The 24,122-nt window shown below is 42.1% G+C and overlaps 1 protein-coding gene across 1 annotated transcript in view; it reads left to right on the top strand.

The window, feature by feature from the left end:
• The first annotated feature begins 3,892 nt into the window (after positions 1-3,892).
• The window catches only part of LOC120062293 (large neutral amino acids transporter small subunit 3-like), a 30,740-nt gene continuing 10,510 nt past the window's right edge, over positions 3,893-24,122 (top strand). The window contains exons 1-5 of the mRNA XM_039012144.1: positions 3,893-4,245; positions 9,848-10,003; positions 10,146-10,344; positions 15,263-15,318; positions 15,433-15,509. Of these exons, the coding sequence (XP_038868072.1) occupies positions 9,850-10,003; positions 10,146-10,344; positions 15,263-15,318; positions 15,433-15,509 (486 nt within the window). The 5' untranslated portion in view covers positions 3,893-4,245; positions 9,848-9,849. The remainder of the gene's footprint in view (positions 4,246-9,847; positions 10,004-10,145; positions 10,345-15,262; positions 15,319-15,432; positions 15,510-24,122) is intronic.

Here is a 24,122-nt window from a genome sequence, read left to right as displayed (position 1 = left end):
CACAGTCAGCACTAAAGGACTGTAAAAAGCCTGCTAACCCACAGGCTGCAAGATTGTCAGCTGCAACACACAGGACAGTGCCCTGGACACACTGACCGATGGACTCAATGAAAACCCCATCCTGTTCTAGAGTGTGAATGTCTTGGAACAAAGGGCCTAACACACTTTCAGAACCGCACCTGTGGAGATCAGGCACCTTACATAGTACTGCCAGCTGAATCATTTGCAAAGCTGATCTGTATTTACTTGTCAGATTGGTAAGCACCCACTATACTGCACAGAGTTTTATGTATTTTCCTGGAAGTGCCCAGGGGATTTGCTCGTTTTTTGTCATCAATACACAAAAGCTATGACAATTTAAGTTCTGTAAAAGGTTGCGTCAATCGAATCTAGTATCAGGATAAAATGTGATTCAGAGTCACCGAACATACTTTAATTATTTTTATTTAACACAAGCGATAAATGGTAAATGCAATTTTCGTATATACTGGTTCACTGTATCACCACGCAGGGTAAAGCAGAGAACTGACTGAAATAGTACAGACATCTTCTTTTATACTGTGACAGATGTAGTTCCAACTTTAGAGTTGGCCTGTCACAGTAGAGGCTTAGCGTGGTTTAAACTTGCTAGCCTATCGGTGGTGCCCAGGCTGGTCCCAGCCTCACAGCACACAGGATCCAGATATATGGAAGTGTTTGTTGTGAAGTTTGAGCTAAGTTGTCGGTGGCTACACTGCTCAGTTCCTGTTTTCTTGTTATTCAGCATTTTTCCATCTTGTCTCAACCTTCTGGTTAGCCCAGTCCACACCCTAGATTAACAACAGCTTTTCTGCTGTCACGCTATGTTTTGTGATTAACATGTCCTATTTCTATAAGGCATATATTTTTGTTAAAAAGAGAACAAAACCATCCTTCACAATCCCCCTTTTTACACCCCTTGTGGGTGTAAATACTAAGAAAAAGATACCATCACGTTCAATGATCGAGACACACATACCAGGTTGTAGTTAAACCCGGGAATTTTAAACCCTTAAAGACCATTCAGAACACAGCTCTAGTTTATTGGTGTTTTTATGATTCCCCCTTTTGACACCCGCTAGGGTGTCACTCACCAAAAACAACATTATTAATTTTATAAAACATTATTGATATTAGAAAACACATTATTGATATTAGAAAACACATTATTGATATTAGAAAACACAGAGTAAAACATTATAAACCATCTGGTCCTCCCTGCTACACCTATCCTGTACCAGGTGGGCTCCTTGCCACCCAGGAACTTTAAACCTTCATATAAGGGAGGACAACATGTATGTTAGTTTCATCACGCTGCTGTTTGTTAACTTCTGTCATTCCACAACCTCACCCACAGCAAACCAGGGGTCATCCTCAGTCAGCCCCATTTTTCTCCGGAAGTTAGACTCAGTGTCAGCATCTCCTTCCGGAGCCTCAAGCAATGGCATCATACCTGAAGCCCGTGCCACATCTGTAATAGATTTCTTCAAACAGGGTATGATGCAAGCAGCACAGCACATCAGCATAAGGAATACAACAACGAGGGTCAGAAACCCAGTAACCATCAATGCAGTGTACTTACCGAACCAGCCACCCAACCAGGAGAACAGTCCACTCTCCCCTTAAATGACATAAGAGTGTTAGCTCTGAGAAGGGTTGTTTGAATCCACACATAGGACAGATGAAATACACACATTTTCCCTGACCTTACATCTCTCGGTGTCAAGCGATGGAATCAAGATAAATTCATATTGAGTGCATTGTTGGATTGAAATGTGCACAGGCAATCATGATAAAGACATGGCAGTGGGCTTATTATTTAGTCAAATCTGTGCTTCAAACAGTAGTGTTTAAGTAATTTAGCTCTGGTATCAAAGGAGGCAGCACACAACTTACATTTTCACTCCATTGAATAAAGAATCTGAAAGACAAAACGAAAATGGTGTTCATTCCTTAAGTCACTTAGATGTATCTAAATAGACTCCTGTTGAGGCTATTTCCTAAATCTTATGGCATCACAGGACAGATATTCATGGATACTCAAATGGTACAGCCTTCCATTGAGACTTGCCTTTAAGCACGACATTAATTAAATGATCTAGGCTTGGGTCATTGATAAGTCATTGTCTCAATGCAGCCTTCTAATGCTGTGAAAGGATGCAGGAACCCAAATGATTTGGGTGGATCCCATCCTCCTTATAAAACGAGCTTTGTTTCCAGAAGATATGAAAATGTTCAATAATGTTACACCCACAGAGCTGCAATAGTCTCGTAGCCAGTTATGGAAATCTGCTGAACTGTTCAATGCCAAGATTTAGGGAGGGCAGAGGGACAGATATTATGGGGCGTTTGTTGGTGTCAAGTAGTGACCAAATCAGTTCTTTAAAATCCATCTTCAGCTGTTTTGAGCTGCCTTTCAAAATGTCATTGAATCCCACATGAACTATGATAAACTCAATTTCCTGATGCTGGTTTACACATCGACAGGGCTGTAGTAGAGCGGGTCGAGAGCTTCAAGTTTCTTGGTGTCCAAATCACTTCTTGGTGTCCAAATCACAAAAACACAGTCATGAAGAGGGCATGACAACAACTATTCCCCTTCAGGAGGCTGAAAAGATTTGGCATGGGACCTCAGATCTTCAAAAAGTTATACAGCTGCACCATCGAGAGCATCCTGACTGGTTGCATCACCGCTTGGTATGGCAACTGTTCGGCCTCCGACTGCAAGGCACTACAGAGGGTAGTGCGTACGGCCCAGTATATCACTGGGGCCGAGCTTTCTGCCACCCAGGACCTCTATACCAGGCGGTGTCAGAGGAAGGCCCTAAAAATTGTCAAAGACTCTAGCCACCCAAGTCATAGACTGTTCTCTCTGCTACCACACGACAAGCGATACCAGAGCGCCAAGTCTGGGACCAAAAGGCTCCTTAACAGCTTCTACCCCTAAGCCATAAGACTGCTCAACAGTTAATCAAAAGACTACCCAGACTATTTGCATTGAGCCCCTCATTGTACCCCTTGATTACTTTTTTCTTCTTTTTTTTTATCACAGACTCTCTTGCACAGGCTCAATGTAAACTGAATAGACACTGACCACACACTCACACACACACACACACACACGCACACAAAACACACACACGCATGCATATTGACGCCACACACACACACACACACACACACACATACATTCACATTCCTTCACACCCTTTACATACCCTGCTACTACTCTCTGTTTATTATCTATGCAAAGTCATTTTACCCCTACCTACATGTACAAATTACCTCAATTACTTTGACAACCCCGTACCCCTGCAGATTGACTCGGTGCGGGTACCCCTTGTATATAGCCTGGTTATTGTCATTTTATTGTGTTACTATTTTTCCTATAGTTTATTGAGCACATTTTTTATAACATTTTGAACATTTTTGGTTAAGGGCTCGTAAGTTAGCATTTCACGGTAAGGTTTCCCTCCACCTGTTGTATTCGGCGCATGGACTAAAAGTTTCAGACATAGTTGTTGCAATACCATTTCTGGCCTACAGGTGTCATCCATGCCTCAGGGACTGGGGCCCCATACCATGTCCTGTGTGCTCTGAAGGATAGGGGGCCCATTTAATTGAGAGGGTACCCAAAGAAAATGTTGGCACTGGCAGAGGGAACAGATAGAGAAGGTGCATTTATAGGGTTTCTGTCCTGTATATATGAAACTTAATATCACCAATTCTAATAGGTATAATGGAGGAAAAGGGAGTTTATCTTCTTTTTATGTTTTTATGTGAAAAGGTGAAAATCTTCTTCCTCACGCTCACGTTTTCACTTTCCAGGAGGCTACAGGTAGCCTACACCCAGTCGTCCGCACTGGCAGAGAAAGCCACGACAAAGATAAAGGAGCGCAAATAGGCTACCCATAGTGGGGAGTGGGCGGATTGCTAGGAAGTCAAATTACAATGAGTAAAGTCAAATTCGGAGAAAGGAGAGTCAACCAAAGAGAGGGAGAGAAAGAGTACAGGGGGAAAAAACGTTTACATTATGCCGTGTCAGTAAAGACTCGTAAGAAGACGGTGTAGTTTTAATATAAGAGACCAGTGTTTTGTTTTAGGAGGGGAAGAGAATAAATAGAAGAACGTGACATTTGAAAAATAGTTTTCTACAGCTAGAAACTTTCTCTCAACGTTCTGTACTACAGACTGTGGTTTCTTTTTTGAGAAAGAAAGACAACTGAAGTAAGTATTTTTTTAAATTGGAAACTTAAACATATTTTAGTTGACTTTATATGTAAACGCGACAATAAAAGCTAGCAAATGTGCCGAAATGCCACTTCTCACACACGTGGCACGAGATTTCTAACTTTAGCTATTTCATTACGTTACATTTTGGTTTAGCTGAAGCGTCTAAATAGCGTTTTAGCAATTACTTCCAGACGTAGATAGCTATATGTGCTTGTTAATTAGTTATTAAAATGACAAAAGTCGATTTGTTATGTTATGTTATTTGCTTGTTATCTTTGGATGACAATAATGCCTATTAATTAGGCCTACTTAGCTAGCTAGCTTGTTAGCTGAGCTGAGATTAACCAGGTTAGCTAACGTTACTATTTTGGAAATGACTGTGACCAACCTAGATACGTTAGTCCACATTTGGCAAACCGGTCAATGTCAATATTTTGCATTGACATTGGAACTAGCTGGCTAACTACAGCTAGCTAATGTGATGCAGATGGAGACTTGGTTATTGAGCCACACATTTGAACGAAATATATATAGTACCAGTCAAAAGTTTGGACACAACTACTCATTCAATGTTTTTTTTCTTTATTTTGTACTATTTTATGCATTGTAGAATAGTAGTGAAGACATCAAAACTATGAAATAACACATGGAATCATGTAGTAACCAAAAAAATGTTAAACATAATATATTTAATATTTTAGATCCATCATAGTAGCCACCCTTTTCCTTGATGACAGCTTTGCACACTCTTGGCATTCTCTCAACCAGCTTCATGAAGAATGCTTTTCCAACAGCCTTGAAGAGTTCCCACATATGCTGAGCAATTGTTGGCTGCTTTTCCTTCACTCTGCGGTCCAACTCATCCCAAACTATCTCAATTGGGTTGAGGTCTGGTGATTGTGGAGGCCAGGTCATCTGATGCAGCTCTATCACTCTCCTTCTTGGTCAAATAGCCCTTATACAGCCTGGAGGTGTGTTTTGGGTCATTGTCCTGTTGAAAAACAAATGATAGTCCCACTAAGCGCAAACCAGATGGGATGGCGTTTCGCTGCAGAATGTGGTAGCCATGCTGGTAAAGTCTGCCTTGAATTCTAAATAAATCACTGATGGTGTCACCAGCCAAAGCACCATCACACCACCTCTATGCTTCACGGTGGGAACCACACATGCCAAAATTGTTCACCTACTCTGCGTCTCATAAAGACATAGCAGTTGGAACCAAAAATCTCAAATTTGGACAGATTTCCACTGGTCTAATGTACATTGTGTGTGTTTTTTGGCCCAAGCAAGTCTCTTCTTATTGGTGTCCTTTAGTAGTGATTTCTTTGTAGCAATTCGACCATGAAGGCCTGATTCACACAGTCTCCTCTGAACAGTTGTTGACGTGTCTGTTACTTGAAGTCCGTGAAGCATTTATTTGGGCTGCAATCTGAGGTGCAGTAAACTCTAATGAACTTATCCTCTGCAGCAGAGGTAACTCTGGGTCTTCCTTTCCTGCGGCCGTCCTCATGAGAGCCAGTTTCATCATAGCGCTTGATGGTTTTTGCGACTGCACTTGAAGAAACTTTAAAAGTTCTTAACATTTTCCGCATTGTCTTCAAGTAATGTGGACTGTCATTTCTCTTTGCTTATTTGAGCTGTTCAAGCCATGATATGGACTTGGTCTTTTACCAAATAGTGCAATCTTCTGTATACCACCCATACCTTGTCACAACACAACCGATTGGCTCAAACGCATTAAGAAGGAAAGAAATTCTACAAATTAACTTTTAACAAGGCACACCTGTTAATTGAAATACATTCCAGGTGACTACCTCATGAAGCTGGTTGAGAGAATGCCAAGAGTGTGCAAAGCTGTCAAGGCAAAGGGTGGCTACTTTGAAGAATCTCAAATATAAAATATATTTTGATTTGTTTAACACCTTCTTGTGGGTAAACAAATTAAATCAAAGTTTATTTGTCATGTGTGCCGAATACAACAGGTGTAGTAGACCTTACAGTGAAATGCTTACTTACAGGCTCTAACCAACAGTGCAAAAAAGGTATTAGGTGAACATTAGGTAAGTAAAGAAATAAAAACAACAGTAAAAAGACAGTGAAAAATAACAGTAGCGAGGCTATAAAAGTAGCGAGGCTATATACAGGCACCGGTTAGACAGGCTAAAGGAGGTAGTATGTACATGTAGATATGGTTAAAGTGACTATGCGTATATGATGAACAGAGAGTAGCAGTAGCTTAAAAGAGGGGTTGGCGGGTGTTGGGTGGCGGGACACAATGCAGATTGCCCGGTTAGCCAATGTGTGGGTGCACTGGTTGGTCGGGCCAATTGAGGTAGTATGTACATGAATTTCTAGTTAATGTGACTACGCATATATGTTAAACACAGAGTAATAGAGCAGCGTAAAAGAGGGGGTGGGGGGGCACAATGCAAATGGTCCGGGTAGCCATTTGATTACCTGTTCAGGAGTCTTATGGCTTGGAGGCAAAAACTGTTGAGAAGCCTTTTTGTCATAGACTTGGCACTCCGGTATGCGGTAGTAGAGAGAACAGTCTATGACTGGGGTGGCTGGGGTCTTTGACAATTTTTAGGGCATTTCTCTGACACCGCCTGGTGTAGAGGTCCTGGATGGCTTAGCCCCCAGTGACGTACTGGGCCGTATGCACTGCCCTCTGTAGTGCCTTGCGGTCAGAGGCTGAGCAATTGCCGTACCAGGCAGTGATGCAACCAGTCAGGATGCTCTCGATGTTGCAGCTGTAGAACCTTTTGAGGATCTCAGGACCCATGCCAAATCTTTTTAGTTTCCTGAGGGGGAATAGGCTTTGTCGTGCCCTCTTCACGACTGTCTTGGTGTGTTTGGACCGTTCTAGTTAGTTGGTGATGTGGACACCAAGGAACTTGAAGCTCTCAACCTGCTCCACTACAACCCCGTTGATGAGAATGGGGGCGTACTTGGTCCTCCTTTTCCTGTAGTCCACAATAATCTCCTTAGTCTAGGCTATGTTGAGGGATAGGTTGTTATTCTGGCACCACCCGGCCAGGTCTCTGACCTCCCTATAGGCTGTCTCGTCGTTGTCGGTGATCAGGCCTACCACTGTTGTGTCGTCTGCAAACTTAATGATGGTGTTGGAGTCGTGCCTGGCCATGCAGTCGTGGGTGAACAGAGAGTACAGGAGGAAATGTGTTATTTCATAGTTTTGATGTCTTTACTATTATTCTACAATGTAGAAAATAGTACAAATAAAAACCATTGAATGAGCAGGTATGTCCAAACTTTTGACTGGTGCTGTATGTATGTGTATATATATATATGTGTATGTGTATATATATGTGTGTTGTGTCCTAAATTTGAGGACATGAGGTCAGCAAGAATGAACTTCATTTCCTTCCTAACATGGCGAAGACCCACTACCACCCCACAGAGTCGGTAACCAGAGACAAGTTTGAGGTTAGGCCCGTAGAGAGACAGCTGTGAGCGAGTCACTGACCACGCACTATTGTGTTTTTTAGACACCATTGGGAAGAGAAGTCCCGTGCTGTGTGTCATTTATTGAATGAGAACTTGAAAGTAAATTGTTTTCCCTGACGTCTTGTCCTGTTGTCCAGCCCATGAGGTTGGTAAACCCCACTGGTCAAGGTCAGATTCAGAATGATCCTTTGGGGAGAGAGAGAGTGGAGAGAATTAGTTTTAAAAACAGTGTAATAATAACCATGTCATAAGTATTTCTAATAGGCTTCCACACATTTTCAAACCTCTAACCTACACACAGCCTGATCCATATCTGGGTAAATATCAAGTAGAAGTTTGTTACAGCATGTTGCATCATTCAGCTGTATCCTAGCTATGCTAGAGGTGTACAGTCGTCTGCGATACAGGCACTGCAGGAAATAATGTGTGTTTGTGGTCTGCTCTTTCTCCAACAGACACAAACATTACACACTTCGCTGTGATAGGGGTTGACAGGTGTTTGTTAACTGTAAATGACCTTGTTTCTTTGTGCTTCTACTTGTTTGCAAGCCTCTGTGGTGTGTATTCACCTCAGCTCCCAGGACTGTGCTAATGGACGTGTCGTTCAGTTGGGCGTAAACCTGTCTTTCCGTCTAGTGTTGGGGTTCAGTCTCTCGCTCTGTCAGAGATTTGTTGAATGGTGAATGTTGAATCATTGAAAAACAAATACAAGGGGGTGGAATTTAGATGTTATATTTTTGAGTAGTGCACCAAAAAGAACATGTCCACATTTCCTACACCGGTACAGTCACCTTTCTACTCTCCCCTCTTTATTACAAACAACTAATTACCCACTCAAGGCCAAGGGGAAGGAAGGAGTGATAACATCACAAGTAGGGGGAAAAAGAGGCAGGAAATCTTGTGAAGTGAGAGAGGAATAGTGAGAGAACCCACAAATGCTGACGCTCCAGATACTCAACTAGTCTAAAAGAAGGCCAGTTTTATTGCTTCTTTAATCAGCACAACCGTTTTCAGCTGCGCTAACATAATTGCGAAAGGGTTTTCTCATGATCAATTAGCCTTTTAAAATTATAAACTTGGATTAGCTAACACAACGTGCCATTGGAACACAGAAGTGATGGTTGCTGATAATGGGCCTCTATACGCCTATGTAGATAAAATTAAAAAAAATGGAATATTTGCCTTTCCAGCTACAATAGTCAATTACAACATTAACAATGTCTACACTGTATTTCTTATCAATTTGATATTTTAATGGACAAAAAAATAGCTTTTCTTTTAAAAACAAGGACATTTCTAAGTGACGCTGAACTTTTGAACGGTAGTGTACGTTGCTAAGTGCCTGTGAAGATGTTACTCATTGTTGAGAGGGTAAAGAGAGTCGTGTGTGATTGTGTGTCCAGCATGGAGTGTCAGTTACAAGAGAAATCACCCTCTTCAGATACTTTCTTGGGACAAAGGATTGAGCTGTACTTTGCTTAATCACATTACACACAGTCTCTATCTCCCCTCGACACACACCACCCATTTTTTTTTTTTCCCCCCTATACTTCTCACAGCCATCTCTCAATAAAACACATGCTCTCGGTCTGTCCTTAAGACACACATGCACAGTTTTGTATTGCTATCCTTGTGGGGACCAAATCATTGATTCCCATCCAAAATACTATTTTCCTAACCCTAAATCTAACCCTTAACCATAACCCTAAAACTATACCTATCCCTAAACTTAATTCTAACCCTAATTGTAAACCAAACCACTAAGCCTAAAATAGCAATAGCCTTGTGGGGACCAGCAAAATGGCCCTACTTGCCAAATGTTCCTTGTTTTACTGTCCTTGTGAGGACTTCTGGTACCCACAAGGATAGTTAAACAAAAACACACGCACACACACTGGACTCCCTCATAAAGTATGTTGAATGGGTTTCCTGTTCACATCTGTCCAACCCCCACTTAGGCAAACTCAAAGACCACTGACACAGACGCCCCCCTCACACTGACTGGATCCTAGCCAGTGTCCACTTGTCAAAGTGACATACTGGCCTATAGCTGGAAATTTGTAGTCTAATATTGTACTGTTGGCTGTAACATCTACATGAATTACTCTCTCTCTCTCTCTCTGAGCAGCAATGGCGCCCTCTCTTCTCCAGGCCTATAGGAGGCGCTGGTGGATGGCTATGACGGCGGTGTTGGAGAACCTTCTGTGTTCTGCCGTGCTGCTGGGATGGGGCTCACTCCTCCTCATGCTGAAGGGCGAGGGCTTCTACTCACACCTCTGCTCAGGTAGAACACACACACAAACACAGAGGAAGACAGTTTCACGCTGTCTCTCATGCACACACTATTCCTCAGCATACATTATCAGCATACATTATATGTTATCAAGGATGAGGGGTAACCTCTCCCACTCCCCCCTTTCCCATAGAGAACGACACGAATGCCCACGTGCTGTTGCTGGGTAACAAGTCCTCCTGGGAGAGTGGTATCTGGGTGAGCTGTGTGGACCAGGAGGAGATGCTCAACCTGGGCTTCACCATTGGCTCCTTCCTCCTCAGCGCTGCCACTCTGCCCCTGGGCATCCTCATGGACAAGTACGGCCCGCGTCCGCTACGCCTCCTCGGCAGGTAATAATAGAACATTAACTAGTGGTGGGCACCAATAGCGATAATTCGGTATGATTTCGATATGGATATGAGCAAGGTATATCTTGATATGGTTTATCCTTGCCGTTAATCTACACTATTATGTAGAAGAGCATACGTTACTGTTGGGGGCGGTGGTAGCCTTGAGAGTTAGCTGGAGAGTTACCGGCTTCAATATCCTTTGTACCATCAACTACCGTTGTGCCCTTGAGCATGGCACTTTACCACTAAGTGCTCCAGGGCCGCTGCTAGGCAATAAAACAAATATTTTATTGAATGGTATTGTCCCTGCTGGCACAAGACCCTCTCACGAGTTCTGAACTTAGCATACTTAAAGGAAAATTCCACCCCAAAGTTTATGGGGTATTTGTTTCATTAGTCCATTGTTGATATAGTCCCAAAATGTTTTGCATGTCAGCAATCAAGTGTAAGATATTTAACTTGAAAATTGCTTGAAAACTTGATTGCTGACATGCAAAACATTTTGGGACTATATCAACAATGGACTAATGAAACAAATGCCAGAAGAGTTTTTGGTTGGAACTTTCCTTTAACTGCCATCATCGGGCTTCCCATTGTATTCAAACTGATTGGGTATGTTAAGCTCCCCCAGTACATTCACCCCTGGCCCAATGATTCGGAGTGTTTAATTGTCACATGTACAGGGATGCAGGTGTGATTGCAGGGCACAGTGAACATTTTAGGCTTGGAGCTCCAACATGCAGGACTAAGTGAAATAAAATAATGACAGTGGTAATAAAAACAATAGAAATAGCACTATAATAACAACTGTGGCAGTGATGAATAAATCATGTCCATTGGGGTGGAGGCAGAGTAAAGACTGTTGAGGGGATGCGGTGGAATGACCATGGGGGAGCAGCAGCATGACCATTGAGTGAAATAAAAACAAAAAAGTTAAAATATACAATCAAACCATTGCAACAGTGATGAATGTTGTTGGGGTGGGGCCAGATTAAAGTCCGCTGGGGGGTGGGGCAGCAGGAGAAGGAATGTCCATGGGGGAGTAGCAAGTAAGGTAAGTCAGAGTTGAGCGTATGGAGGGGAGTAGCGGGGGGAATGGCCATAGGGGGAGTAGGTAGCTGACTAGTGGTGGCTATCCAGCAGCCTGATGGTCTGAGGCTATATGATCTTATTGGCCTTCCTGCGACACCTGGTGTTGTAGGTGTCTTGTAGGTCAGGAAGTGAGCACCCAATGCACATATCACCCTCTGAAGAGGGTCCGTGGCGTTAGAGTTGCTGTACCAGGCTGTGATGCAGTCCGACAGTATGCTCTCGATGGGGCTCTTGTAGAACACTGTGAGATCCCTCTGGAACATGCTTAATTTCTTCAGTATCCTGAGGTTGAAGAGCCGCTGCCTTCTTCACTATGGTGTCTGTGTGGTTAGACCATTTCACATTCTCTGAGATGTGTATGCAGAGGAATTGTAAGTTATGGACCGTCTCCACAGTGGCGCCGTTGATGAGGATAGGTGTTTGTCCAGCCTGGTTCCAGAGAATACAGGAGGGTACTGAGGATGCACCCTTGTGGGGCCCCCGTGTTGACGATCAGTGTCGAGGAGGTAATGTTGCTTACCTTCACCACCCGGGGGTGGCCCGTCAGGAAGTCCAGGACCCAGTTGTATAGGGATGAGTTCAGAACCAGGGCTGTGAGCTTTTAGGGCACTATGATATTGAAGGCCGGGCTGTAGTCAATGAACTGCATCCTCAGATATGCGTTCCTTTTGTTCAGGTGGGTAAGGGCGGTCTGCAATGCAGTTGCGTCGTCTGTGGATCTGTCAGGGGGGTAGGCGAATTGGAGAGGATCGAGTGTGTCGGGGAGGGAGGCGGTGACATAGTCTTTAACTAGCCTCTTGAAGCACTTCATGATGACTGAAGAGTGCTACTGGTCCGTAGTCGTTCAGTTACTTTCCCTTTCTTGGTCACAGGGAGGATAGTGGACATCTTGAAGCAGGTGGGTATAGAGGCCTGGGCTAGGGAGACATTGAAAATGTCAGAGAACACAACAGCCAGCTGGTCTGCACATGCTTTGAGTGCACGGCTAGAGATGCCATCTGGGCCGGCAGCCTTGAGGGTTAACACGTTTGAATGACTTACAAACATCCTCATTGGAGACAGTGTGTAGCCCATATTGTCATCGGGGGCTCTCCTCGGCAGCTCGGGGGTCATTGTGCTCAAATCTTGAGGAAAAGGTGTTTAGATCGTGTGGTAGGGTGACCGTGATGTGGCTTTCTTTTTGTAATCCATGATCGTTAGGAGCCCCTGCCACATACGCTTTGTGTCTGACCCGCTGAATTGCTCCTGCACTTTGTCTCTATACTTGTGTTTTGCCATCTTGATTGATCTGCGTAAGTCATATTTGTACTGTTTAACCAAACTATTGACCCCGGTCACCTTGCCCTGTTTATAAGCGGCATCTCTCTTTCAGTTTTCCTACAAGGCTGCTATCAATCCACGGTTTTTGATTCTGGTTCATTTTGAAAGATACTATCGGTATCATGTCATCTCTGCATTTTTAAAATTAATCCTGTGACTGAGTCTGCGTATTCAGTGACATTATCTCCAGAGGCAACTCGGAACATATTCCAGTCCGCTAGTCCGCGTGATCAAAACAGTCTTGGAGCGTGAATTCTTATTGGTCGGACCAACGCTGTACAGACCTGATCACTGGAACTTCCATCTTGAGCCTTTGTTTGTAGTCGGGGAGAAGCAAGATGGAGTCAATTGTTGGATTTTCCAAAAGTAGGACTGAAGAGGGCCTTATACCTGTGTCGAAAATTCATGTAGCAGTGGTCAAGAGTAGAATTTTCGGGAGCACGGTTCTCAAATTACTTTTGTTAAAGTCCCCCACCACAATGAACGCTGCCTTCGGGAATGCGGTTTCCATATTGTTCAGGGTCCAATGAAGATCTTTGAGAGCCTTTTTTGTGTCAGTTTGCTGCGGGATGTACACAGCCATGGCGACAATCCCGGTGAAATGTCTCGGCAGGTAAAAGGGACAACATTTTACAATCAAGTATTCCAAGTCGTGGAAGCAGAAACTAGCAAGGTCCTGTACGTTTCCCCCGTCGCACCATGTGTTATTGGTCATAAAGCAGAGCCCACCAACCTTGCTCTTGCCAGAGAGAGCCCGCTTCCTATCTGCTCGAAAAACTGTAAAACCCGCTGGTTGTATATAATCCGTCTAGATGCCAGAGGAAAGCCAAATCTCAGAAAAACTGTATGTTAGCGGATCTGATGTCCCTCTGGAAAGATATCCTCACTCTGAGTTCGTCAAGTTTGTTCAATGGGCAATCAAAACTTTGCAAAGCCATGAAAGTGAAGTCCACAGAGTTGCAATGTTAAAGGGTCTTCACACTTACTAGACTTTTCTCAGAAATACACTCTGCTACACATGTACTTGTCACGCCTGCCCCCGCTCCCCTCAAGCGCCAGGCTGCCCTTCATTACACCCACCTGTCACCATCATTACGCTCCTCAGCGCTCATTGGACTCAGCTGGACTACTTCACGTTGTTGATTGCCCCTCTATCTGTCTGTTCCTCGGTGTTGTTACCCGTGTCAGCATTATTGTCGGAATGTCGTTTTGTTCCCCCCATCCAGACGCTTTTCTTGTTTTGTTTGATGTTTGTTTTCCATTAAATGTTCACTCTCTGTAATTGCTTTTCGTCTCCAGCGTCGGTCCTTACAATACCAATGTAAACTTGCGAACCTGTCATGCCTCGACCGCTGCCTCTGGAAATAGCGCACAACACTCACCCGCGAGTTGCCTCCCTCTACACTCTTAGAAAAAAAGCAATCTAAAAAGGATACTCGGTTGTACCCATAGGCAAACCCTTTTTGGTTCCAGATAGAACCGTATTGGGTTCCATGTAGAACATTTCCCACAGAGTTTTTCTGGAAATTGTAGTAACAGCCTGTTACGTTCTGAAATGATTGCCCTAGTTTAAAATCTCGTGTTTGTTGAATTTTTTTGCTTGGCTGAGATCCAGGTGAGAGAAGCAACTCCCTAGGGAATTATCAAACTTTTCAGTGAAACGTCAGCATTCAGCTACAGCCAGCATGTTTGTGAGGATGCAGGAATTATTTTGTATGCTAGCTAACGTTACCTAGCTGTGTAGACTATATTATAATATGAATGACACTGTATGATAACGTTACATACTTTTATATTTGAATAGGGGGTAAACATTCAATATTGATATGCCAACGTTACTTGATCATGAAGCATGTAGTTTGTTCGCTAGTTCGCAGGAGTTAGCTGTGTTGTCAGCTAATTTAATGTGTATTTACAAGAAAATAAACCCTTTTAATTGTCTGCAAATGCTTGTGGATTGTTGCATTATTCACGAGAGCAATATGGTTTGGTTGCATTATTCAATATTGTAATATGTTTCAGAAGAAAAGTTGCTCGGATCGTTAAATAGTTTGTGCTAGTGGCTTCTGAAATATTTACGGGCAGTTTGAGCTGAGGAGTGAGAATTTTGCGTTGCCAACCACAATGAAAGGTAAGGCAAGGATGTGATGTGAATTGAAAAGTAGAAATCTCTTTTGCCACTCCGTTCCTCAGACTCCTTCATCTCTCGTAGTGGGAATAGGGCCTTATTCATTCTGTGTGTTTGTCTTTGTGACTGTGTGTGTGACAGACGAAAGAGGTGTGTGTGAACTCTGTAATGACTGATAGTGGGTGTAGGAGAACACCGGCCTCGTTGGAATCTCTTCCGGGGGACAAAGTAGGAGATGGAGAGCAAATAGAGAGATTTGACTAATAAACCTAATCTCTCTCCTTGGCTTGAAATAGACCATTATTTGTTAATAAATGTATAATTATGTATTCCATATTTTAGATATCCATCTAAAAACGAAACTTTCTTTTTCTGCAGTTTTTGTTTTGGTCTCTCCTGTGCCATAATGTCAATATCAGCGTACGATCCTCAACGTAAGTGACAGACATTATCCCCAGCAACACAAAATACACATTCACTTGCTGATACCTGTAGACGACACACCTAGTTATTTTTAAACAATGCTTTTTGCTGCTCTCTCTTATCAGGGCTCTCTGCTCTCATCTTTCTGGCCCTCTCCTTCAACGGATTCGGTGGCATTTGCTTGACCTTCACCTCCCTCACGGTGAGACACACACACAGAAACAATATTTCACTGCGACACTGTTCTCTACACTGTTCAAACAAGACAGGCTGAAACCCCGCCCCCTGTCACTTAACATACAGACAGTTCCTCCACGCTGTGCCTGTTTCTCTCAGAATGCACTCAACAGATTCTTTCAAAACAGCAACGAAACTGCTTTCCACATTGCTTCTAAATATGAATCCACATATTTTTTTCTATTGTAATATTAGTTTGTGTATCTTGCTCTTTTGCAAAATGCGAGTTAGTCTACGGAAGCTAGCATGTGCCTAATGCTAATCGCTTACTAGCTAGCTGCCCTTTAGCTAGGGCAAAGCAAACGTTAGCTCTAACATAGGTTGCTACCTGTGGTGGTGTATATCAGCATGTTTGTGCAATGGCGTGTTCTGAATCATATAGCCTATTCTAAATTCTTAGTCTAAATGTAACATTTATGCATCTATTCAAATGCTATTAGGGTCCTCTGAGAAACACTGACCAGCACTTTGGTTCTTACTCTGTCATAACACCTACCTGGATATTCTGTGGTTATGCCAAAGAACACCAACCATAGAATAATCATTCTATTAGATGTTAGATGTTTTGCCCATATTGCACTAACTAGAGGTCGACCGATTAATCGGAATGACCGATTTCAAGTTTTCATAACAATCGTAAATCGTTAATTTTGGATGCCGATTTTTTTTTATTTTTTTTATTTTTGTACATCTTTTATTTAACTAGGCAAGTCAGTTAAGAACACATTCTTATTTTCAATGACGGCCTAGGAACGGTGGACTCGTTTAACTGTAAGGTTGCAAGATTGAATCCCCCGAGCTGACAAGGTAAAAATCTGTCGTTCTGCCCCTGAACGAGGCAGTTAACCCACCGTTCCTAGGCCGTCATTGAAAATAAGAATATGTAATTTAACTGACTTGCCTAGTTAAATAAAGATTAAATAAAGGTGTATAAAATAAAATATTTTAAAAATCGGTGTCCAAAAATACCGATTTCCGATTGTTATGAAAACCTGAAATCGGCCCTAATTCCGATTTAATTGGTTGAACTCTAATGTTAACCAGGTGAAATTGTGTCACTTCTCTTGCGTTCATTGCACGCAGAGTCAGGGTATATGCAACAGTTTGGGCCGCCTGGCTCATTGCGAACTAATTTGACAGAATTTTACGTAATTATGACATAACATTGGAGGTTGTGCAATGTAACAGGAATATTTAGACTTATGGATGCCACCCGTTAGATAAAATACGGAACGGTTCCGTATTTCACTGAAAGAATAAACATTTTGTTTTTGAGATGATAGTTTCCGGATTCGACCATATTAATGACCTAAGGCTCGTATTTTTGTGTGTTATTATGTTATAATTAAGTCTATGATTTGATAGAGCAGTCTGACTGAGCGATGGTATGCACCAGCAGGCTCGTAAGCATTCATTCAAACAGCACTTTCGTGCGTTTTGCCAGCAGCTCTTTGCAATGCTTCAAGCATTGCGCTGTTTATGACTTCAAGCCTATCAACTCCCGTGATTAGGCTGGTGTAACCGATGTGAAATGGCTAGCTAGTTAGCGGGGTGCGCGCTAATAGCGTTTCAAACGTCACTCGCTCTGAGACTTGGAGTAGTTATTCCCCTTGCTCTGCATGGGTAACGCTGCTTCAAGGGTGGCTGTTGTCGATATGTTCCTGGATCGAGCCCAGGTAGCGGCGAGGAGAGGGATGGAAGCTATACTGTTACACTGGCAATACTAAAGTGCCTATAAGAACATCCAATAGTCAAAGGTATATGAAATACAAATCGTATAGAGAGAAATAGTCCTATAATAACTACAACCTAAAACTTCTTACCTGGGAATATTGAAGACTCATGTTAAAAGCAACCACCAGCTGTCATATGTTCTCATGTTCTGAGCAAGGAACTTAAACGTTAGCTTTCTTACATGGCACATATTGCACTTTTACTTTCTTCTCCAACACTTTGTTTTTGCATTATTTAAACCAAATTGAACATGTTTCATTATTTATTTGAGGCTAAATTGATTTTATTGATGTATTATATTAAGTTAAAATAAGTGTTCATTCAGTATTGTTGTAATTGTCATTATTACAAATACATTTTAAAAACCGGCCGATTAATCGGTATCGGCATTTTTTGGTACTCCAATAATCGGTATCGGCGTTGAAAAATCATAATCGGTCGACCTCTAGCACTAACAACCTGATAACCCGACCTTCATGCAATCATTTGGTGGCAGAGAAAGGAAAAAGGTTATCTTATTCAGATGTGCAGCAGAAGTAGGATTCATACAGGCCCAATGTAGGCTACATCTAAATCAATAAAAAATCTATCTGGTGCTCCTACACTTTGTGGTAAAAGTTAGCATCAGTGCTACCAATAGAACATTTTAATTTATACAACTGGTGGGTGTAATCCTGAATGCTGATTGGTTAAAACCATATTCCAGCCGGTGTCTATTCCACAAGTTACCACCGGCTAAATGTATGACATTAAAATGCCTATTTACTCTGTTCCATCTGACTGCTCAATCCACTGTCTCATCAGCCCAGCCATGCACTTTATACATTTGATCTCCACTATAAAAAGCATCTAGACATTTAGACTAACATTTAGTTTTCAACAGTGGAGATTTGTATAAACCTTGCTGTCTGTCTCTCTGACATTTGCAACATTGTTTCAATATTCAAATTCGATCTCCAGCTGTCCCATAGTAATGAACGTGTCGGGATGAGACCGACAGGCAGCGTGTCTGTCAGTTCGAAATCATGAAACAGCTGGCATAATTTGTATGGATATATACAAAGTAATGTCAATTGAAAAAAGGTCAGCTAGTTTGCAGTCTTTCCAGCTTCAATTTGAGGTGATTGTGTTAGCTGTGTTGTCTAGCTCCTCTGAACAACAGTGTCCTGGCGAGTGAGCACATTTTCTATGCCAGGCGAAATCACGCCTCATTAGCTCATTGTCCTGGATGTATCCAAATAAATGTCACTAGAAAACAGCTTATGCGAATGCAGCTACTTTGCTGTTATTCTGGCTGCGCTGACGTAACAGTAAGTTAGCCGTAGTTGGCTAGCTAGCAAGCAAGGGATAAGAACGTTACCAGCCAGTATGGCAATGGAACATTTAGAACCAACAACTGAGTCGCATCCATAGAAGCAGAACAAAAAGACTGAACGACTGGGTCGCGTCTCTAGCAACCGAACCGATAGAACGAATGACCAGCCGGCTTGGGCAGCAACCCTAGATTTGTGTCAGGGCTATATCTTGGTGAAGGATGAAATGGTATGAATAAATTCATCAAAATAACGTTTTTAATAAATGTCAATCATTATTTAAATATGCTGGTAGCCCGTTGTATTAAAGTGATAATGCCCTCAAAGCCGATGTTTGGAGGATATATTGGCACTGTTAACAACAGCCGTGCCTATATATATCTCGTCCAAACACTGGCTTCTCCGGCATTATCACTTAATTAGAGCCCAGGTTGTAGGGCTCTATAAAATCAGTTTTATCTTTAGCTAAATTCTATTTTCCCATTTGAGTATTTTTCTTATTTTCCTTGTTTCTTTCATGTTTTACTCAAAATCACACTTTTAAAATAGAACATCCCATGTTTTGTGATTTTATTTTAATTTTAAGTCCACAACAATGCTTAAACCACATCGAGAGATCCCTTTCGAGGCCTGGAAACCATTTTTTTGAAATGGGGGGGGGGGTGTAATTGCCCTTTTTAATTCAATTTTGCACTGTTTGGCTAGCTGTGTTTTTTATGTGCTGTACAATAGACGGTGTAGGCTACATATAATGGTAGAGTTTGCACAACAATTGCCCTGCGATACAAACAATCATATAATTCTGCCAGGTAGGGGACTTTGCAGTCAACATTTAATTGGAACGGTATTTGGGAAAGACTTCATTCAAATAGCGCATAATGCCTGAATTCCGCATCGCAAAGATTCAACCAAGACTTACATTTACATTTTAATCGTTTAGCAGACACTCTTATCCAGAGTGACTTATAGTTAGTGCATTCATCTTAAGATAGCTAGGTGGAACAACCACATACAGTGCCTTCAGAAAGTATTCACATTTTGTTGTCACAGCCTGAATTCAAAATGGATTAAATATATATTTTTCTCACACAATACCCCATAATGACAAAGTGAAAACATGTTTTTAGAGATGTTTGCAAATGTACATAAGTATTCACACCCCATTGCTATGACACTTCAAATTGAGCTCAGGTCTATCCAATTTCCTCTGCTCATCCTTGAGATGCCGCTACAACTTGATTAGAGTCCACATGTGGCCAATTCAATTGTTTGGACATGATTTAGAAAGAAACACACCTGTCTATATAAGGGCCCAAAGTTGACAGTGCATGTCAGGGCAGAACCTATACCATGAAGTCCAAGGAACTGTCCGTAATCTCCGAGATACATGCCTCATCACAATTCTATCTAGGGAATATATCAGAAATGTAACAAAACCAAACAAAAATATAAGCTCAACATGTAAACTGTATTTTTAATTAGCTGAAACAAAAGATCCCAGAAATGTTCCATATGCACAAAAAGCTTATTTCTCTAAAATGGCTACATCCCTGTTAGTGAGCATTTCTCCTTTGCCAAGATAATCTATCCACCTGGACAGGTGCAGCATATCAAGAAGCATGATCATTACACAAGTGCACCTTGTGCTGGGGACAATAAAAGTCCACTCTAAACTGTGCAGTTTTGTCACACAACACCACAGCTGTCTAAAGTTTTGAGGGAGTGTGCAATTAGCATGTAGTTTCTTATTTATTTATCATTATACGAATTAACCGTTTCTGGAATTTTCTGTTTTTTTCCATCAATTATATAGCATTATTACAAACAAAAAAATTCACTGGTCTAACTGGGCAACTGACGGATAATTGACTGACCCGGAAGGTTAACAAAATCTCCCCGGGCCCGTAGCAGCCCTGTATGTTGAGCCAAGCAGTATTTTCAAATAACTAGGTTAAATGCATGGGAGTTTATTTGAGTCAGTGTATTTGGGTATTTTCAAACGCATTGAAATAATCAACTACTTGTCTTTTCAAATAAAAGATATCTGAATACTTCGAATGTATGTGAAAGTAATTGAGATATTTAAAATAGTATTTGAACCCATGTCTGACCCATATCACTGAAAAAACAATATAGGTTTTGGCCTGTTTGTATGATGTGCCAACAAGGTGTTTTTGCAGCACAAATGAAGTTGAGTAATATGGTGGTGGTCAGCATCATAGAACTGAGAAGACAGAGAGTGTTGTTTTGTGTCTGGAAGCTATTTGTTTGTGTGTGTGATGTGGCGTATGCACGTCATATGATATGGGGCACCTTGTCTGTGTTTGTCTTGGGCAACCAGTGTGCTATTATTACCCTCCTGAAGGGCTGTGTTACCGTATGTTAGTCAGGTGTTGTTTAGTCCGTATCTTAGTCAGGTGTTTAGCCTTTTTCCGTATGGAAATTGTCCCACTTGTGCCCCCCACCAATCGTAAGCCCTGACTTGTCACACATCCTCCTCTGCTCCACCCATCCACCTCTACCCAAAACACCCAAGGGCGCTCTCCCCCCCTCCCTTTTGTCTCAGAGCGTGTTTTCATTGTCACACATATACACCAATCTTGCTAGACATTGACATTCACTCTTCTCCATTTGTCCCTTTCTGACCCCTCTCTATGATGTCTCTGTTTTTCCAAGCGGTTCTATATGTGACAGAGATTAATATCTGAGACATAGAAAGAGAATCTAATAGCAACAACTAAGATGGTTTGCTAATATGACTAGGATTGTGTCTTTAGGTTCTGGACAACGAAAGAAAGATATGAAAACCAATAGAGCAGTAGAAAATGATGGTTAATGGCATGAGGAAGTCTTTATAAAATAATATTTTCCTCCATGTTTCTATGGTTGGATTTTGGCTAGGCTACTCTAAAGCAAGGTAAGACATGCCTCGTTATTTAAAGTAAAGTGAAATGTTCAAGTTTCAAACAATTACACTGCCTCAAGCTCCCATTACTAAGTGGTGGGTGGTGCGCTAATAGCCTGCCTACTGTTGACTATAGCCTGCCTACTGTTGACTATAGCCTGCCTACTGTTGACTATAGCCTATGCACTGGAATGGGAGTCACGCTTTAGTTACGAGTTGAGATTGAGAAATACAAATAGTAGCTATTTTTAGTCGTGGCCATCAAAACAGTTTTTAACTTGCGATTTCCAATTTAAGAATTTATTTGTTGTGCAATAACTGGGCTAACAAAAGCACTTTTCACTCCAGTACCAGCTTCTTTTCCCCCCCAACTGGGCTCTGTATGCTGTGCGCATGTGATAAGATGCTTGACAACCAACGAAAATACACATGCGGCAATTTTAATTCCACTAAATTAATGCAAATTAGACCACTGAATCATGACATGTCAAATTCATTTTCGGTGGCTAACCGATTAACGGTTAACCGTTAACATCCCTAGTTAAAGGGGTTATATTGAGTTAAGGTTGTGTTTAGGATTGGCTGGTGGACAATTGGCATTTCATGCTATGTATAAGAGTAGGGCCAGGACTTTACCAGGAAAACACTAGACTATAACTAGGGCCTAGAGTTGTTTCTGGTCAGGAACACCTCCTGGCCAATTTTAAGCGGGCTGAGGCTTTCCTGAGACTGAGCCCGCAGGTGATTGCTACTCAGCTGTTCCGTTTTAAGATCTCCTATGGCAACCGCCACATTCCTCCCAAGCCCTTCCCCCCAGCTGTGTCTTGAGAGAGTCAAACAGACAGACAGGTGGCAGACCGACAGATGTGGACCTGACAAAGAGAGAGGGCAGATGAGAGAGGGGTTTGAAAACAGGATCTCACTTACTTAACTTGGGCCCAGAGTATTTCCTGGTTAGATTATATGGTCAGGAACCCCTCCTGGGCCTACAGAAGGGGGTGTAAGACAGAGACAAAGAGAGTACTATCAGCCGTGGTTTAGTGCTTCCTGCTAGGGGTGTGAATTTTTAAATGAAATTGGAATACTTCATGTTAAGAAAAATCCCAAACTGAAAAACAATTAAAATCCCAGTGCAGTTATCACAAAACATATCATTTTGCTTGTTATAGGCTATAAAGGCCTGGCGGAAAGAGGCGAACTTTAGGCTACTTTGGTAAATTTCCGAGGCATGCGAAACAGATTACCAAGACACATGCTCACCACGTTTTTTTTTGCCTCCTCTCCCTCGCGCTGGCTCGCTTGGGGCTTATTCATTACGTAGATTCTGTTGCAAAACATTTCTTAAACGGAAGCAAACGGAACCAAACCTGAATTTGTCCAGTAGAAACTCTCAAATCTTGGCACTCAGAAATGGGAGTTGACGTGCAAGGAGTCGAGGAATCAATTTAGAGTTGACTGCACCAGAACATCATCGTCGTTGACAGTTGGAAAGGCAAGCAACAGCAGCAAAGTCCTGTATGGCAATACTTTGAGAAGTTAAATGAGAAAGAAATGCAAACTTTGCAAGGTGAAATTGAGGTACATGTATGGCCCTATAAAATCCATAAATTTGCCCGCAAAATCACACGTTTTAATAGAAAAACAACAACATTGGATGTTCTAAGTCCACAACAATGCTTAAACCACATCAGGAGACCACTTTTGAGGTCAGAAATCAAGAGGAAAAAATGAATTGTGCATGTGTGCACCAGCCAGAGACCTTTTGTTTGGTTGGTTAGCCGTGTTTCTGTTTCATGCAATTGCAGAGTTTGCAAAACAAATGGCAACTGGATTGGTGCAAATAATAATGTCATTCAGCCAGGTAGGCATAGGCTACTTTGTAGTTCACCTTTAATTGAGAAGGTTTTGGGGAAACCTTTTCCATCTACCAGCAGGCGTTTATCATTAGCATTATTGCTAACGGCTACACTGAGTGTAGACTAAACTTACACACGCACAGCACACAACACACACAATGGGCGAGATGCTTGTAAATTCGGATAGCCACCCATGCTTTGAGTCAGGTTGGTGCTAGCAAGATATAAAAAACAGGCTAGGTGGTGCCTAGGTATCAACAGCCAATCCAGTAGGAGCTGGAAACTTTAGTGAGCTTTGATTGGTAAATAGCAATGAGTTGTCAGAGTATTTGCATAAAGTTCAGCTTTCCCCAACTTTCACGTCCCTCTCCCATTCTCCACATCGCCCAACGGTCCCCGCCCACTTAGCTTCCTTCATTTGAAAATGAATGGGCTTCGGTTGTTTTATCGTCCACAACGTGCTATGGATCTCTTGTGAAAGACTGGGGCGTTCCTGTGCCATTTCAAAAAGTTGCCGGAAAATACAAATCACTGATCAATTTGTGCATGTCTTATGATTTAACTTGGGCAACTTAATACATTTTCTAATAAGTTCAATACATTTTTTAATATTGTTGAATTCCGTTTTAATGTCAGGGATTCCGTGATTCTGGCTAGAATAACTGATAGGACCCTAGTAAATGGTAGTGCAGGTGCAATGCTTAACCATCTGAAAGGGATGCACGGTGAGACCCAAATCTTTGCTGGCAGCAGCACAGCTGCATTGTGAA

Source organism: Salvelinus namaycush, chromosome 17, assembly GCF_016432855.1.
Source record: "Salvelinus namaycush isolate Seneca chromosome 17, SaNama_1.0, whole genome shotgun sequence".
NCBI classification, from domain to species: Eukaryota; Metazoa; Chordata; class Actinopteri; order Salmoniformes; family Salmonidae; genus Salvelinus; species Salvelinus namaycush.
Note: the sequence above shows the minus strand (reverse complement) of the source record. Positions and strands in the feature narration are given on the sequence as shown.